The 18086-nt window shown below is 38.1% G+C and overlaps 1 protein-coding gene across 1 annotated transcript in view; it reads left to right on the forward strand.

The window, feature by feature from the left end:
• The window catches only part of LOC128983646 (zinc finger protein-like 1 homolog), a 66373-nt gene that overhangs the window by 35184 nt on the left and 13103 nt on the right, over positions 1 to 18086 (forward strand). The window contains exons 4-5 of the mRNA XM_054403019.1: positions 3959 to 4152; positions 6034 to 6211. Coding sequence (XP_054258994.1) covers positions 3959 to 4152; positions 6034 to 6211 — 372 coding nt within the window. The remainder of the gene's footprint in view (positions 1 to 3958; positions 4153 to 6033; positions 6212 to 18086) is intronic.

Consider the following 18086-nt stretch of genomic DNA (forward strand, 5'->3'; position numbering starts at 1 on the left):
ATTTTGTAATATAAAAATGGTTTATGTTACCTTTTTGCGTCAAAAAATCCGTGTGTAGTTAGTACAACTACAGCTGTTTCATGCCACTAGGGCACATCTTCAGGTTGTCGGTAGAACGTTGATAAAAAAGCAATCATTCATAGATGAATTTGTAGACGCAACATCAACCGGCGCCTGTCTCGTGTGTTCTTCACTTGGCCAAGTTTATAAATTTGTGTATTTTAATTTGTGTATTTTGTGTATAGTAGAGTCCCGCAAACTCGGCGTAATGTGGACTGGAAGGTTGCCGAGTTTGTGTAATGCCGGGTTATCAGAAACTAGGGTTAAAAATAAGAACAATACAGTTTTTAAGCTTTTTAACCGCCTTTTTTATTTATATTTATATTACAAGTCAGTATTAAGTCATCAGATATAGTACAACAAATCCTTGGTATGAGTTTTGAATGATTTGACTTTAGCTGACTTCAGTCCATGTTTTACTCGGACTAAAAAAATCACTAAATTTCTGGGCCAGGTGATGGCCGAATTATCCAGACTGCCAGGTTATTGAGTGCTGAGTTTGCGGGACTCTACTGTATGGACATATTTATCTTGACAAATTCATCTATGAATGAATGCTTTTTTGCCTAACGTCCTACCGACAACCTGAAGATGTGCCCTAGTGGCATGAAACAGCTGTAGTTGCACTAACTACACACAAATCGTTTGACACAAAAAGGTAACATAAACCATTTTTATATTGCAATTTACAATCCAGAGGCTTACCCACAATGTTATTTTGTATTTGTTTCTTTAATATAATAAAATTGTGTGTACACACTTAAGTGTTTCCTTGTGATAGGGCTTTAAAATTATAAAATTATAAATTGACTGTACAGATGTGTTCTACTAGTGAGTACTACGACTATCCGCAGTACTATCCTGATAATTAGACCAATTCGTAAATTACAAGGAAAAAATGTGGTTCGGATTCCACTATAAACTGTAGGTCCCTTAGTTGCCATTAGCTGTATGGGCTATTAATTAACAGCTGTGTCTAAGGAACATGTCGGCCTTAGTCACTAACAAGGCTACAAGATCGCGCCACTCATCCTACACTCATCCTTCACTCATATTTGGGTTAAAATACGCACATAGTGGCGTCCCCATCTTAACTAATTGATAATTGATAATACTGGGTATGCCTGGACCAGTTCGCTCGCAGGATGCCCCTCACACAGCCCCTGCAAGGTTCACATCTACAGTCCATCATGTAAGGTTTGCATTGTCTGTACAGATGTGTTCCACTGGGTATGCCTGGACCAGTTTGCTCGCAGGATGCCCCCCACCACGGCCCCTGCAAGGTTCACATCTACAGTCCATCATGTAAGGATTGCATTGTCTGTACAGATGTGTTCCACTGGGTATGCCTGGACCAGTTTGCTCGCAGGATGCCCCCCACCACGGCCCCTGCAAGGTTCACATCTACAGTCCATCATGTAAGGTTTGCATTGTCTGTACAGATGTGTTCCACTGGGTATGCCTGGACCAGTTTGCTCGCAGGATGCCCCTCACACAGCCCCTGCAAGGTTCACATCTACAGTCCATCATGTAAGGTTTGCATTGTCTGTACAGATGTGTTCCACTGGGTATGCCTGGACCAGTTTGCTCGCAGGATGCCCCTCACACAGCCCCTGCAAGGTTCACATCTACAGTCCATCATGTAAGGTTTGCATTGTCTGTACAGATGTGTTCCACTGGGTATGCCTGGACCAGTTTGCTCGCAGGATGCCCCTCACACAGCCCCTGCAAGGTTCACATCTACAGTCCATCATGTAAGGTTTGCATTGTCTGTACAGATGTGTTCCACTGGGTATGCCTGGACCAGTTTGCTCGCAGGATGCCCCTCACACAGCCCCTGCAAGGTTCACATCTACAGTCCATCATGTAAGGTTTGCATTGTCTGTACAGATGTGTTCCACTGGGTATGCCTGGACCAGTTTGCTCGCAGGATGCCCCTCACACAGCCCCTGCAAGGTTCACATCTACAGTCCATCATGTAAGGTTTGCATTGTCTGTACAGATGTGTTCCACTGGGTATGCCTGGACCAGTTTGCTCGCAGGATGCCCCTCACACAGCCCCTGCAAGGTTCACATCTACAGTCCATCATGTAAGGTTTGCATTGTCTGTACAGATGTGTTCCACTGGGTATGCCTGGACCAGTTTGCTCGCAGGATGCCCCTCACACAGCCCCTGCAAGGTTCACATCTACAGTCCATCATGTAAGGTTTGCATTGTCTGTACAGATGTGTTCCACTGGGTATGCCTGGACCAGTTTGCTCGCAGGATGCCCCTCACACAGCCCCTGCAAGGTTCACATCTACAGTCCATCATGTAAGGTTTGCATTGTCTGTACAGATGTGTTCCACTGGGTATGCCTGGACCAGTTTGCTCGCAGGATGCCCCTCACACAGCCCCTGCAAGGTTCACATCTACAGTCCATCATGTAAGGTTTGCATTGTCTGTACAGATGTGTTCCACTGGGTATGCCTGGACCAGTTTGCTCGCAGGATGCCCCTCACACAGCCCCTGCAAGGTTCACATCTACAGTCCATCATGTAAGGTTTGCATTGTCTGTACAGATGTGTTCCACTGGGTATGCCTGGACCAGTTTGCTCGCAGGATGCCCCCCACCACGGCCCCTGCAAGGTTCACATCTACAGTCCATCATGTAAGGTTTGCATTGTCTGTACAGATGTGTTCCACTGGGTATGCCTGGACCAGTTTGCTCGCAGGATGCCCCTCACACAGCCCCTGCAAGGTTCACATCTACAGTCCATCATGTAAGGTTTGCATTGTCTGTACAGATGTGTTCCACTGGGTATGCCTGGACCAGTTTGCTCGCAGGATGCCCCCCACCACGGCCCCTGCAAGGTTCACATCTACAGTCCATCATGTAAGGATTGCATTGTCTGTACAGATGTGTTCCACTGGGTATGCCTGGACCAGTTTGCTCGCAGGATGCCCCCCACCACGGCCCCTGCAAGGTTCACATCTACAGTCCATCATGTAAGGTTTGCATTGTCTGTACAGATGTGTTCCACTGGGTATGCCTGGACCAGTTTGCTCGCAGGATGCCCCTCACACAGCCCCTGCAAGGTTCACATCTACAGTCCATCATGTAAGGTTTGCATTGTCTGTACAGATGTGTTCCACTGGGTATGCCTGGACCAGTTTGCTCGCAGGATGCCCCTCACACAGCCCCTGCAAGGTTCACATCTACAGTCCATCATGTAAGGTTTGCATTGTCTGTACAGATGTGTTCCACTGGGTATGCCTGGACCAGTTTGCTCGCAGGATGCCCCCCACCACGGCCCCTGCAGGCTTTACATGTCCGTCGTGTAAGGTTTGCATTGTCTGTACAGATGTGTTCCACTGGGTGTGCCTGGACCAGTTTGCTCGCAGGATGCCCCTCACACAGCCCCTGCAAGGTTCACATCTACAGTCCATCATGTAAGGTTTGCATTGTCTGTACAGATGTGTTCCACTGGGTATGCCTGGACCAGTTTGCTCGCAGGATGCCCCCCACCACGGCCCCTGCAGGCTTTACATGTCCGTCGTGTAAGGTTTGCATTGTCTGTACAGATGTGTTCCACTGGGTATGCCTGGACCAGTTTGCTCGCAGGATGCCCCCCACCACGGCCCCTGCAAGGTTCACATCTACAGTCCATCATGTAAGGTTTGCATTGTCTGTACAGATGTGTTCCACTGGGTATGCCTGGACCAGTTTGCTCGCAGGATGCCCCCCACCACGGCCCCTGCAGGCTTTACATGTCCGTCGTGTAAGGTTTGCATTGTCTGTACAGATGTGTTCCACTGGGTATGCCTGGACCAGTTTGCTCGCAGGATGCCCCTCACACAGCCCCTGCAAGGTTCACATCTACAGTCCATCATGTAAGGTTTGCATTGTCTGTACAGATGTGTTCCACTGGGTATGCCTGGACCAGTTTGCTCGCAGGATGCCCCCCACCACGGCCCCTGCAGGCTTTACATGTCCGTCGTGTAAGGTTTGCATCTTCCCTCCAACCAACCTTGTGTCACAAGTGGCTGATGTGCTCAGGGAGAAGCTCGCTGGAGTCAACTGGGCTAGAGTTGGACTTGGTTTACCCATGGTAACGCTTACTTGTTTTAGTTGTAAGTTTCAGACAACTTCTGCTTTTGTTATTATTTTGTATTGATCCCTGAACCATTAGAGTTTTAGTTTTATTGCGTCCCAGAGTCTATTTCACAGGTACTGCTTTACTTAGAAATACATTAGGACTATAACTGTCCATGAGCATATCAACCATAGTAGGCCTATACTAAATTCCTGCAAAGTATTTTGATTTAATATTATTTATTGACATTATAAATCCAGTCTTTTGAATAAACATTAAAAATATATAATAACAATTTTATACAGGATAGATTATTTTGTTTGTTGAAGTATCTGCCTCTGTTAATACAGGACAAACGATGTAAAGATCTGCTGTTCTAACCTATTTAGTTAAAGCCATGGCTATACATAGTCCTTCAGCTGACTACACTTTAGTGTTCAAACTTGCATATACTTAATATTCTTACATGACCTTTTAGTTTAATGTCTCGTTTAAAAAACCTGGGTGTTTACCTCCTACCCCCACGTTTTTTGTTTGAAAGATCACTTTACACGCTATCTTTATTCAATTTACACATTAGTTGTATGTTTAGTACAATTTTGGTAATTTTGCAAAAACCAGTTATTTTAAATATTTTTGTGTTATTATAAAGATAGCATGTAAAGTTATCTTTCAAACAAAAAAGTTTATCCCGATCTGACAAATAATATGCGAAATACATACTTTAAAAAAAATCCTTTGCCGCCATATTGATGACATCATATCAGGAAAACTTGGGGGAAGGAGGTAAACACTCAGGGTTTTTAAACTCAATATACCTTAAACTAAAAGGTTATGCAAGAATATTTAGTATACGCAAGTTTGCACACTAAGTGATGTCAGCTGCTGGACTAACTGATGCTTGGTAAAATTTTGTTAAATGTCATCGGTGTGTGTTTTTTTAAGTCAAGGTCCATAGCTATTAATTTTTTAGCTTGGCCGTATGGGAGCTATTAAAAAAATAGAAAACATTTTGGAATAAAATTAAAAGTTTTTACAAGACAAATCAATTTACTATACACGTTTGAAAAAAAAAACCAACTAAAATACAATTTAAACAACTAAAATACAATTTTCTACTTAGTCACCACACAAATTGAGGTATTTATTTATCATAGCGGTAAACATACTTTAAAATTCCTTTGTCATAGAAACCCATCACCTACAAATTAGCCACTCAGTGACACACAATTGGATCTCCTCGTCGTCCTCAAAGTACCTTGCTGCCAACCAACCTTAATTTAGGGAAACAAGTTTAGTAGAAGTCACTCGGAGCAGCGTCTGGACTGTCGGAGTGTAGGGTGGTAAAGGGAAAATCTGTCATTGTAATGTATGAAGGAGCTCTTATGTGCAATTTGCTCTGTTAGGTTGGGCATTGCAATTGAAAACTCAAATTATTGATTTAAATTTAAGTTTAGCCATTTTAAAATTTAATATACCATTTCTGAACAGAACTTTCATTATTACGATGTATTTTGTAAACTTCACTCACTTGATGAAAAATTTCTTTAGGTTTTAGTTTATGGCCTGCAAAAACTATATAGACTGCACACTACAACTAGCTGGACTTAGTTGGTCTTTTTAATTGCAACACACTCTTTCAACTTAAATATTACGACAACAGGCAGCCCAACAACACCTCTACTGTGACGGCTAGACAACCTTTGAGGTGGCAAACTCATTTGTACTAGAAGTTTTGTAATCAGCATTCGTCTATTGGGTGTCAGACAAAAATATTCCTCACTTGCTGAATAGCTCCCTTATTGCACCGTAAAAGTAAGTTGATTGTAGAATTATTTCTGTCATTGAGTCAGCATAAGTTCCGGAAAACCGGCTTAATATAACCGATTTTTGCAGTTGAGTGAAGAAGTAGAACCTGTAATTACCAACCACTCAGAAAGCCACAACCAAAACCATAGCCATAAAAATAATCATATGTCTAATGATGAGACGGAAGAAGGTCATCACAGCTCCAGAGATGCAGTTGTGCATGTGGAAGAGTCTGTCACTACCTACAGTCGCACAGATATCTCAGGTGAATATAAATAACAACTCTGTAGTTGAAGAGTTGTAGTGCCCGATGTTATAATCAGAAGGTCGCCAGTTCTATAAAATTTTTGATGCTTCAAAACTGGACTCTTTTCATTATCATGGCCTTTTTAATGGAATGTGTTTCTGGCTAAAGAAACATCTGGTATTGGTAAGTATGAGAGCTATAAATGACATCTAATTCTATTCTACCATTACTTTTTACTTAAACTAGCTGTTACGCTGTTACCCACGGGCTTCGCCCCATTTGACTTAATAAGTATTAATAAAGTTAATACTTACTATTGATTGGTTAAGTTAAGCTGAAATAAACAAAACGGAATACAAACAAATAATCACACCTGATTTTAATAAGGTAATAAATTAAGAGAATGACATATGAGGTATGTTTAACATTAGGTATATGGAAAGTCCCCTTTAGAAAGGAATTACGACCTTAAAGGGCAATTTATGAAATAATGGATAGTGTCGTGCAAGGTATCTTGTCATGACAAACATTTTAAGTATATGGTTTATGGGGGTGTGACTTGTAGTTTTCTCAAAAGTGCATGGATACTTTGGGATTCATCCTATCCTATATATAGGTACTCTAATATGAGCAATGTTTGCTTGTATGTATGTATGTATGTATGCTTGCTTGCTTGCACAAAGATCTCGAAAACGGCTTCGACAATTTTTTTCAAATGTTGTAATTAGTTTATTTCTAGCTTAAAAATTAGTTTAATGCAGTTAGAACTGCTAACAAAAATCTAATTACGTAGAAAAATGAAACTGAAAGTCACATTTTTTTAAACATTAGTCTTATGGGTTTCTAAGTAACCATTTTGTTTGAATTAAATAACAAGGAAAAAGTAAACAAAAAAGTTGTAACTGTGTTAATAATAAGCTATCTACCCACAGTATACTAGCAAATTGAAATACCCCCGCCGCAACAAACCTGCAGACCAAGCGAATTTCCATTTGTCTGATTGGATTTACACTAAAATGTCTCCTTAAAAATATCACATTTATTCCCTATTTAAATAACATTAGTTTAACGAGTACTTAGGTTTGCTGCAACAGGGAGGGTAAACAGGTGTTTTTTTTTGTAAAATGTTAATAGTTTAGTTTTAAAATAATGCATTTTCTATATTTGATCACAATATGTTCATAAACAAGCAAACTACAACAGTTTACTTATTCTCCATAAAAATAACATTGGAATTTTAAGTTACAGATTTTTGGAATTTTCTCCGTAACTATTAGGCGCATAATAAAGCTTCAATATACTAAATTATAAGTTTTTAGGGTCAAAAATGGGAAAACCCAATTTTTACCCCATAAAACCCCCCATAAGCCCTTGTTCCCATAGTCCGATCATGCTGGTTCGCGTATTCGTTCGAATAAACGTAGGTTTACACGTTTGTACCAAATTTCATCAAAATCGGATGATCTTTGCTCGAGTTATCGCACTAACGGACATAGATATATGAATTTGAACGGATGGGTGTTTTTGGCCTCTAGGGACCTCAAAACGAAAAAGTAAATCGGTCCCGGGTCCAGGTCTTACCATGAGTACAACGGTAATAGCTTATTCCCTATATGGGAAATTCACTAATTATTCCCTATATGGGAAATTCGCTAAAAGGAAAAACATCAGTTGTTACTATTGAGTTAAAAATTATACTGAAGATTACTGCCTGAACATTACATTGTAGTAGTAAAGGCTAGCAGTGCGAAGTGTGGGAAGAATCTGTGGCAGTTGGATTAATGTATCTAAAATACTAAAATGCTATAGGAAGGGAGAGGAACAGGTCCGTGACGTAGGAAGTGGTGAGGGAAATAGTTAAGGCTAGCAGTGTGGAGTCTGGGAGCCGTTTGTGGCAGTTGAATAAGTCTATCTGCAAAACTTAAATGCTAAGAGAAGGGAAGGAAACAGGTCCACGACGTTAAGAATGGCGACGGAAGTAGGAAAGGCTAGCAGTGCAGAGTGTGGGATATGTTTATAACGATTAGATTAAGGTATCTGTAATCCTAAAATGCTATGGGAATGGAGGGAAACAGGTCCGCGACGTAGGAAGTGGTGAAGGAAGTAGTAAAGGCGAGTAGTCCGGAGTGTGGGAACTGTTTATGACAATTAGTTTAAGGTAGGCCTATCTGCAATCCTAAAATGTTATGGGAAGGGAAGGAAACATGTCCACGACATAGGTAGTGGTGAAGGAAGTAGTAAATGCGAGCAGTGTGAAGTTTGGGAACTGGAAACCGTTTGGAGCAGTTAGATTAATGTATCTGCAATACTGAAATGAAATGCTATGAGAAGGGATGGAAACTCCTACTAATATTATGAATGAGAAAGTTTGGATGTCTGGATGTATGTATGTTTGTGACAAGTAAACGTGAAAAATACTGGTAGGATTGGGCTGAAATTTGGCATGATGATAGCTCACATTCCCGATTAACATATAGGCATATTCTTATTTCAAAAATCCTTTCGGGCTCCGCCCCAGTGGCTCTGCAGTTCCCCATGTAACCTTATGAGTATTCATATTTACAGGGAATTAAAGAATTTAGCCACATCTAACAATATAAGACAAGATACAGAACATGCAATGATATAATTTGAGACCGAGTAGGCTTGAATAACAAACAAAAAAATTATGCAAACATCAACAACTATGCTTGTGGTTTCGTCAATAGAAAGATCAAATTAATATCTACAACAAATATTTTAACTTATAAACTAAGATTGTAGATTAGTTACAAGTTAAATATGTAGCCATAAACAGTTTTATGGCAGTAGACAATGGCCAGTGGCAAATTGAATATTCACGAAAATACTGACTGAGTTACTGTAGAGATAACATTTAACAGTCATCATAAAACTATTGTTTTTATGATAAAATAGAATTGGGGAAAGTCGTAAAGAAATAAAAGTGATAAAACTCAACAGTTCTTGGAAGTACTTGAATACAACAATTGTTGTCGTGATAAAATGTTAATGGTTTGGGACTGCTAATGGGTTTTTATTGCATCATCACCCTAGTAATAAATTATGAAGATCGTAAACAAATATCTGAATGTGAGAAGACACGGTTTGAGAATATTTGCTTCCTCAAATTTACGGTATGTCGTCCTGTAATCCAGCTACTAGGAGGTCACGAATTGTGGATATTTATAGGGATACACTGTGGATGCGATGCTCCCTGGTGTGGATTAACGTCCGCACTAGTGAGTACACATAGTGGTGTCCCCATCTTAAATAATTGATAATTGATAATTGTATAATTGATACCATAGCCATTATGTTCTACCACTTCACCTACACAATAGAGAAAGAGATTATTAAAAATTCGCAGAATATAACAAATTATTCGTGAAATTAAAAAAATAAACATAACTGTAAACAATCCTACTTTTACAGTTTTAATTGCGTATCACATTTTTTGTTGCTGCTTAGTTCAAATTAGCTGTTTCATAAATAATGAAAAAATAATAATGCTGCACCCTGTTGGTAAATATTATAACTTTTTAATGCTTTTGCATACCATAGAACCAACTCTTTAAGTTGAAACAGCTGGCTAAATTCTTTAATTCCCTGTAAATATGAATACTCATAAGGTTAACATGGGGAACTGCAGAGCCATTGGGGCGGAGCCCGAAAGGATTTTTGAAATAAGAATATGCCTATATGTTAATTGGGAATGTGAGCTATCATCATGCCAAATTTCAGCCCAATCCGACCAGTATTTTTCACGTTTACTTGTCACAAACATACATACATCCATACATCCAAACTTTCTCATTTATAATATTATTAGGGTATCCAGGTAAGAACTTGAGTCATACAGCTGTTAATGATTTAGTTAGGAGTTTTCTAAAACTGATTCAGTTACCGATAAGAAAAGAACAGGATGAACTGACACAAGTAAAAGTAGTCGATCAATTTGTAATTAATCCTACTACATCATTGAGCAAAGTGGTGTTTTATTAGAAAACTAGTTATATTTTACCAAAGAAAATTATGTTTTTCTACTGCAATTTTCAAACGGTAAGTGATAGAAAGAAAACTTAGATATGTAAAATGTTTGTTTAAAAATGACCTTTCACATTATATGAAATTTATTATACCTTGCTATTTAAGAATTTTGAGTTTTCAGCTTTCTTTTATTCTTCAAATTTGAGATTTTGTAAAATTGGAAAATAACACAGGAAATGCCCTAACTACAAATTATCTTAAAAAATAGCACAAGAATAAGCTTGGAAAAGATTTTGTGCTGTTCCGTTCAGTAGTTAGAGTAATTAACTTAGAGTACTTAACTTCAAAGTCCTTTTTTAGAACGTTTTGACCCACCCTCTAAATATGGTTAAAGATAATTAATTTTTTTTTGCACCAAAATGATTGGGGTGATTAGCCCTTTAAATTGATGTATCACACAACCAATGTTGACATTTGAACATTTCTCAAAAAGCACCCCTGACCCCCCAAATTTTGGGGAATTTTCCAAAATTGAAAATAATTTTATTAGTGTTGGGGTATCACTACATTACAAAAAAATATTCTTTTTCTTCATCTCCATTTACAAATCTCATATACTGTTTTGTAACATCTACATGACCTGACCCCCCGCCAACCCCCAGTCTTGCATTTAGCTCCTGGCCGACACAACTGTACGGTTAAACTTTATGATACAATCTATATATTTAATACGCGACATGAAACTTTGTGAACAATAAGGCTTTTTTGTTTTAAGATTTAATCCCACATATTATATACCAAAATGTTCGTCTAGGTGTGTAGATGTGCAAACTGGCTTTAGATTTTCGAAATATATCTTTTGAAGGGCGTGGGCTGCCCTCAAAGTTCCTTCCATAAGGATAACATTGTGATTGATTTGAATGTTATTATATTCTGAAACAAACAGATGTCAAAACATAAGTAAAAGAAATCCCAGCTGTTTTGTTTGGTTTTGAAATGTAAACAGTTTGCATGTTTTTAAAAATAATTAGAAACCCGGGAAAAAAATATTACCTATAGGACACGACGGGAGAAAAGTTTTACATTTTATTTTAGTTTAAACATACCAAGGACCCGACGACAAAGAAATATTGCAGGTCGGAAACGGCGAGTCAAAATACGGCAAGCAATGCAAAACGTAATGCGCCCAGACGAGGAGCTGGAACAGTTAGTGGCAACGTGTACTTACAAAATTACACTGACAAATACAAGAACTCAGCAGCATGCACTCGGCGAGATGGCATTAAAATGTCAGAAATGTGGTGTGGACTAAGAGGACGAGGCGAAGGATTTTCATCCTGCTGCAATAAAGGAAAAGTGAATCTACCACCATACCGAGAAAGCTGTTATATCCAGAGCCTACTTAATGGAGCAAATCATTTGAGCAGAAACTACAAAGAGAACATTAGATCTTACAACTCTGCACTCGCAATGGTCAGCACTCGAGCTAAAATTGAAGAACATAACGGTGGAGGGCCTTTCATGTATAAGGTGCACGACACAATTCATCACTCTATTGGCACCTTTCAACTGTCAGAAGGGGAGCATCCCACATGCCCAAATGTATATCTACGACGACAAAACCGCTGTTCAAGAAAGAATGCTAAACAAAGCTAATGGCTTTTGCAGCACTGAACTCATGCACATTTTGACTAAACATTTGGTTGATATTAATCCATTCGCGCAAGTTTTCAGCATGATAAGCTCCGTCCTGCAAAATACTCCTACTGAACAGAAAAAAAACGTAATGTATATAGCCAACGATCGAGCTCAAGACCAACGTCGATACAACGACGTAACTTCTACGTTGCTACAATATATCCTAATTTATTCGTGCGAATTCGCACGGGTTCACGTAGTCTCTGTTTAAATTTCTACATTAACAAATTTAGGTCATTAAAAGACAATAGCAACTCAACAGACGCACAGGCAGAGTTTGTCTATGTCTGCTAATTCCACAGACCAATTACAAATTATAACTAGCTACAAAATTATCAATATACTAGAGGACCCATGCTGCTCCGCAGCGTTAAAATAAATATAATATCTGATAAATAATCAAATTTATGATTTTTATTGAGTAATACAGTATCTTGAGCTTAACTGATTTAAACGATTAGTAGCTAAAATTAAAGCCTATAATTTACTGATTATTTTGAGTCCAAAACATATAAAAAACATGAACAATACTGGAGCTATTGATTTGTAATCATAGAAAACCCCTTTTGAAAAAAATTTTATGTTGGTTGTTCGCCTTGCGTCTGCTTGAAACTCGTCCGATTTGAATAACTAATAGATTAAAATAAAGACAGTATTTCACTGAAGGTTCTTAGACAGAAATATATAGGATTATATAATTATAACTGGTGAAATACATCTTACATCTTAATTAAAGTAATCTTAAATTCAAAAATGAATCAAATTATGCCGATGCTTGATATAAAATCTTTACGTGCATACCTACAATTTGAGACCTCAATCATGAAAATCGGTCGGGTAGAATAGCTAAACGAACTCGGCAAAGAGAAACCAAATTTAACTCCCATAAGAAATACATAGAGAGCAAATTTCGTTTACGTATAAACCGAGTGAGACTATAGATAATTAAATGCCGATGCTTGATGGCAAATCTGTGCGTGCATACCTTCAATTTGAGACCTCAATCATGAAAATTGGTCGGGTAGAAGAGCTAAACGAACTCGGCAAAGAGAAACCAAATTTAACTCCCATAAGGCCCCGTCCTAGCTGGACGGCAAGAGCGGCGCGACCGACGCAACCGACAACAGCGACAGATACAAACACATGGTAAGTAATTGGAGTGTCCTAGCTGAGCAGCAACAGCGGCGCCGCTCTTGTCGGTCACGCTACAAGCGCTTCAAGATACAAACATGTTTGTATTTGGTAGCGCTACACCGGCGACGCGACGGATCAGCACCCAAAAAAGGTGCCTCATTCCTTGGCACGTCGCCTTGTCGTGCCGCTCAGTGTGGACACTCATTTAGCCACCGACAGCAGCGGCCAATGGTCGCGTCGCTCTTGCCGTCCAGCTAGGACGGGGCCTAAGAAATACATGGAGAAATTTAGTTTACATATATGCCAAGTGGGATTATAGATTCATTTATGCCGACACTCTACACAGCCGATCTTACCACGTGTGTACGTCACTGTAATGTGCATGCATATGCAGATGACTGCCAGCTGCATTTTTCCTACCCAATTGGCTCATTCAACAACGCCTTTGAGGATGCAAACATGGATCTTGAGAGAATAAGTGAGTGGTCAAGGAAGCACGGCCTTAAGTTGAATGTTTAAAAATGCACAGTGATCTACATTGGATCACCACCCATAGTAATCCAAAAAATCTGCGACGGTGAAGTGCATATTCAACTTACCAATGAAAAGCTTAGGGTTTGTGACACTATCAGGACTTTGGGCGTGGTTCTTGACAGTGTCTTACCTTCTCCAACCACAACCACATCACTTACGTTTCTCAAATTGTTTTGGGAAGGCTGCGAGGACTGTACAGATTCCGTTTGATTCTTCCAGAGACTGCAAAATTGAAGTTGGTTCAGTCTCTGGTGTTGTCAGTGATGTACTACTGCATTCCTGCATACAGAAACAGTATTTCCCGGGAGGATATGAACCGACTTAATAGGCTGCAAAACACCACAGTTCGTTTTGTCTACGGACTTCATAAGCGGGAACACATATCCTCTTTCCGGTATTCTGCTGGTCTGTTGCCAGCCGATGCTGTATGCAGAGTGCAAACTTGTTGTCTCACCCATCGGGTATTATCTCAAAGAGAACCAAAATACCTGGTGGAGAGACTTGTGACACTTGGAGCAATTGCTCGACGGGGCAATAGGCAGGACACCCTCCTCCACTTTCCAAAAGTTAATTAGGAAATAGGGAGGAGGGGGTTCTCCTATTTTGGCCCAACCCTTTACAATGACCTTCCATATCAGATCAAAAGCCTTTCGGCCTAAGCTTTCAAAAAAAAGGTTAAAATGTATTGTAAAGCAGGCATGTAATTTTTGATGTTTTATTCTTGTACATAATTTGTTTAGATATTTGACTTATAAATGTTTAGTTTTCTGACGTGAGTTATTCTGTAAACCAATATTGTATTGAGGAGCGCTCAAGAATAAAGGCATTTTGATTTGATTTGAACATATTTAAGACTCCAATCTTTTAAGACTGTGGCAGAATTTTGTAGGGACGAGAGCTCTAAGGAGTCAAGTGAGATTCTTATGTACATAGTAAAAATCTAAGGATGTAACTTACGTCGCTACAATGATGCTATCTGTACAACATGTTACAGCTATTTTTAAAGCTGAAACAGAGCACCAACTGGCCAATGAAACCTTATAGTGTTATTTTACTAATAATGTATGGCGCGTAATCCATTCTAGATCTGTCGATAGATCGACAATCTTACTCTCTTCTATTCCCAAGCGGAGACTTTGGTTGGGACTCCTCATTAAAACCCGCCCAATACAGAACAGAGCATAGAAATGATTTAACAATGCTAGAGTACGTGTCGTACCGTTTGGCGTAAAGATATGGATTTAGGTTTAAGTATGTCTGAAAATCTCACTTTACACTAGGTGACTAGGTTGACCTATATACGTGAGCACAGAGGGCACCCGCCTACAATGCATAAGAGATAACCAAAGCAGTATGAAAGAGGATCTATATTTAAATTGTAGATTACTATAATTTTTTACAATATAATATTTTTATATTTTTATAATAAGTCTTTAACTAACTTAAGAGTGATTCTTTAATTGAGGTCTAGCTAACTGTTTGTGTTTTCGTTATTATTCTTTTACTCTTTTATGACAAGTTGCAGTTTTGCTCGATTTCGAGCAACGGGATATCTAGTAAAGTTTACTATGTTTGTTTTGTTAGGTTTATTTTATATCATTCAACATTATGTTCACAACTTTGTTAGTGTTTACTTATGTTTGTAAAACGATAGACAAATAGAATAAATATAGACTGTCAAAGGAAGGTTCTGCGATGTGCCGCTAGATCGTGCTCCGTATTCTATTTGCTGCTGTCGTCGGCTCCTCGCCGTATGCTACCAGCAGACTCTGCAGCGGTGTGCGCCGTAACTACTTGGCGCTCCTAGTGGTGGATGCTAGAACAGTGCTGGTGTGTTTAAGTATTGGGAGGGTGCATACGGTTTTTGTTGTGGTTACTGATACCGGGGAGTTTAGTTAGAAGTTCAAAAATGAGTTATTTAAACGTTGGTTTGGACACTTTTTAGGTAACAAACTGGTTTATTTATAACTGTCCGTATGCACATTCAATGGTAGTGAGTTAAACAATTAGCATGTATAAACAAGAGAAATTGGCTCTCTCGTGATTTTTGAGATTGTGTTATAACTAAACCGGGTTTTGGCGGGCCTAGCAGTAGCAGCTTTAACTCTACTCTCTGTTCAAAACTTGCCACCTCACCACTCGCATACTTAGTAGAAATGTTTTCCACCGAATTCATAGTTCATTATTAGCAGTGAACTACACTTCTAAAGAAACAGTGGTATATTAATTAATTAACAACTTTAATATGGTACCGGTGGCACGGCACGATAAACATAACCTCACAAAACACTACAGTATTCACTATTTGACTGATCTCTAAATAATTAGGATCGAGGCCGCTTGCTGCACCCAGCGATTGTTGTGGCAATAGTTTAAACTACTGTTTGGACAGAGTCCCAAACGCCCTATATCTTGTTGCATTAGAGCCTGATGCAGCGCTGTGATTGGTCGAATATTTCCATGCAGTTTATATGGGAGTTTGGACTCATACCTACTGAGTCCCGGCGTACTACCTGTTGCAAAAACATCTAGCGTCCATTACTACCCGTCCTAAGAACATTGCCTCTACTGACATAGTTAAAATTGTAATCATATGTAGGCTACTATGTAGCAAATTCAATGGAAAAATTATTCTTTCATTCATTAAGAGTTAAACAGTATTCAATTTAATTAATTAAATTAATTTTTTTTTTAAATATCCTTAAGGGTTTTTGAGTTATTAATTATTTTCAAAAAAATATAAAATGGCAGATTACAGCTAAACTAAGCCGAAATTGAAAAAAGTTATTCTACATTTTCAACTTATTTTTGCATGTTGAATCTGAATCTGCATAGCCCTTTACGCTTTACTGAAACACCCTGTATACATATATATATATATATATATATATATATATATATATATATATGAAAAATAGAAAAATAGGGCTACTAAATATAAATAAAGATTAAACATTAATAAACTTAGTACCCAAGTAAAATTATTTATTAAAATTTTGTTATTATGAAGTACAACTTATTAATTCATAGAGGGCACCCGCTGCCTACAGTACATAAGAGATAACCAAAATAATTAAATCATTTAAATATTTTAATAAATAATTTTACTTGGGTACTAAGTTTATTAATGTTTAATCTTTATATATATATATATATATATATATTAAATACGTATATTAATATACGTATATATTAATTACCAATATTATTAATTACCATATATTAATTACGTAAGCTGATTCTTTGCGTCAAAATGGTGGCCGACAGGGAAGTCGTTAACGACGGGAGCAGGCTCAAATTAAAGGTCTCAATCACGTGACGGCGGGAAAAATAGTGAAACTCCAAAATCTGAACACAAAATTAGATATAACATAAAAATTAATTACGTAAGCCGATTCTCTGCATCAAAATTGTGGCCGACTGGGAAGTCGTAGAACGACGAGAGAGGGCTCAAATTAAAGGTCTCAATTCCGTGACGGCAGGAAAAATAGTGAAATTCCCAAAATTTTAACACAAAATTAGATATAACGTAAAATGTTCTCCATAAGAATAGCATTTGAAGCCATTTACTGCTGATTTTTGTTTACTTCAGTACAGCTGATCGTGATTTATCATTAAGCCAGTAAGCAATATGGATTACTTATTTGCCGGTCAGTTCTGCCAAAACCAGGTATAACATTACCTATAATAATTAAGAATTTTTATTTACGTATTAGAATGTTGAAGTTGAAATCAATTATTTTACTGTGCAATTTACAAACTTGTGTATTTTTTTTTTTTTATCAAATAAGTTAAGCGTGTGATAAGTAGTAGAATCATAGGAGATGGCTCAAATAAAAGGATTTGAACTTAGAATGGCTGAAAAAATAATGATGTTTTTTTCTAATTTGAAGGTTATTTGTGTGTTAAAGGAATGTTTAAAATGAAATAACCACATTGACTAAATAATAAACGATTCAAGATTAAATGGAAAACTTCTGCTTTGTTTTAATTTCAAAACAGATGTAAAAGATTTATTATACACATTTTTTGTATATTTACTATTATTTTTAATTTGAGATTTATTGTAGTGTTTAATCAATATTTTGTATGAAGTGGAATAACCTCAACGGCCACTCATAGAAACCAACCTGGGAATAAAGATGAGGTGAGCATTTTTTCGTACAAAAACACTGTGTACTATCAGTTCAATACCGAAATACTAAGTATCGATATTATTTCGGATCAAATGGATTTGATTCAATCGATTGATGGTTGAATGTATGTAATGAACACCATCATTACCGCAACAGTATGTTATGCTGTCAACGGAGATCATGGTGTAGTGGATAGAGCTTTGGGCTGATAACCAGGAGGTACCTGGATCGAATCTTACCGGTGGCACTAACTTTTTGTCAAGGATTTTAAGCTTAGAATGTGATTACTTCTTAACCAACTAACTGTACATCTTTTGTTAGAATTTGAAGCATTTATAATTTTATCTTTTGACCAGAACTATATTTTAGATTAGTACCTTCATTTAAGTAGTACCTTCATTTAG

The sequence above is a fragment of the Macrosteles quadrilineatus genome, unplaced genomic scaffold (genome assembly GCF_028750875.1).
Source record: "Macrosteles quadrilineatus isolate MER2022 unplaced genomic scaffold, UCM_ALF_1.0 Scaffold_1__1_contigs__length_201487025, whole genome shotgun sequence".
Lineage (NCBI taxonomy): Eukaryota > Metazoa > Arthropoda > Insecta > Hemiptera > Cicadellidae > Macrosteles > Macrosteles quadrilineatus.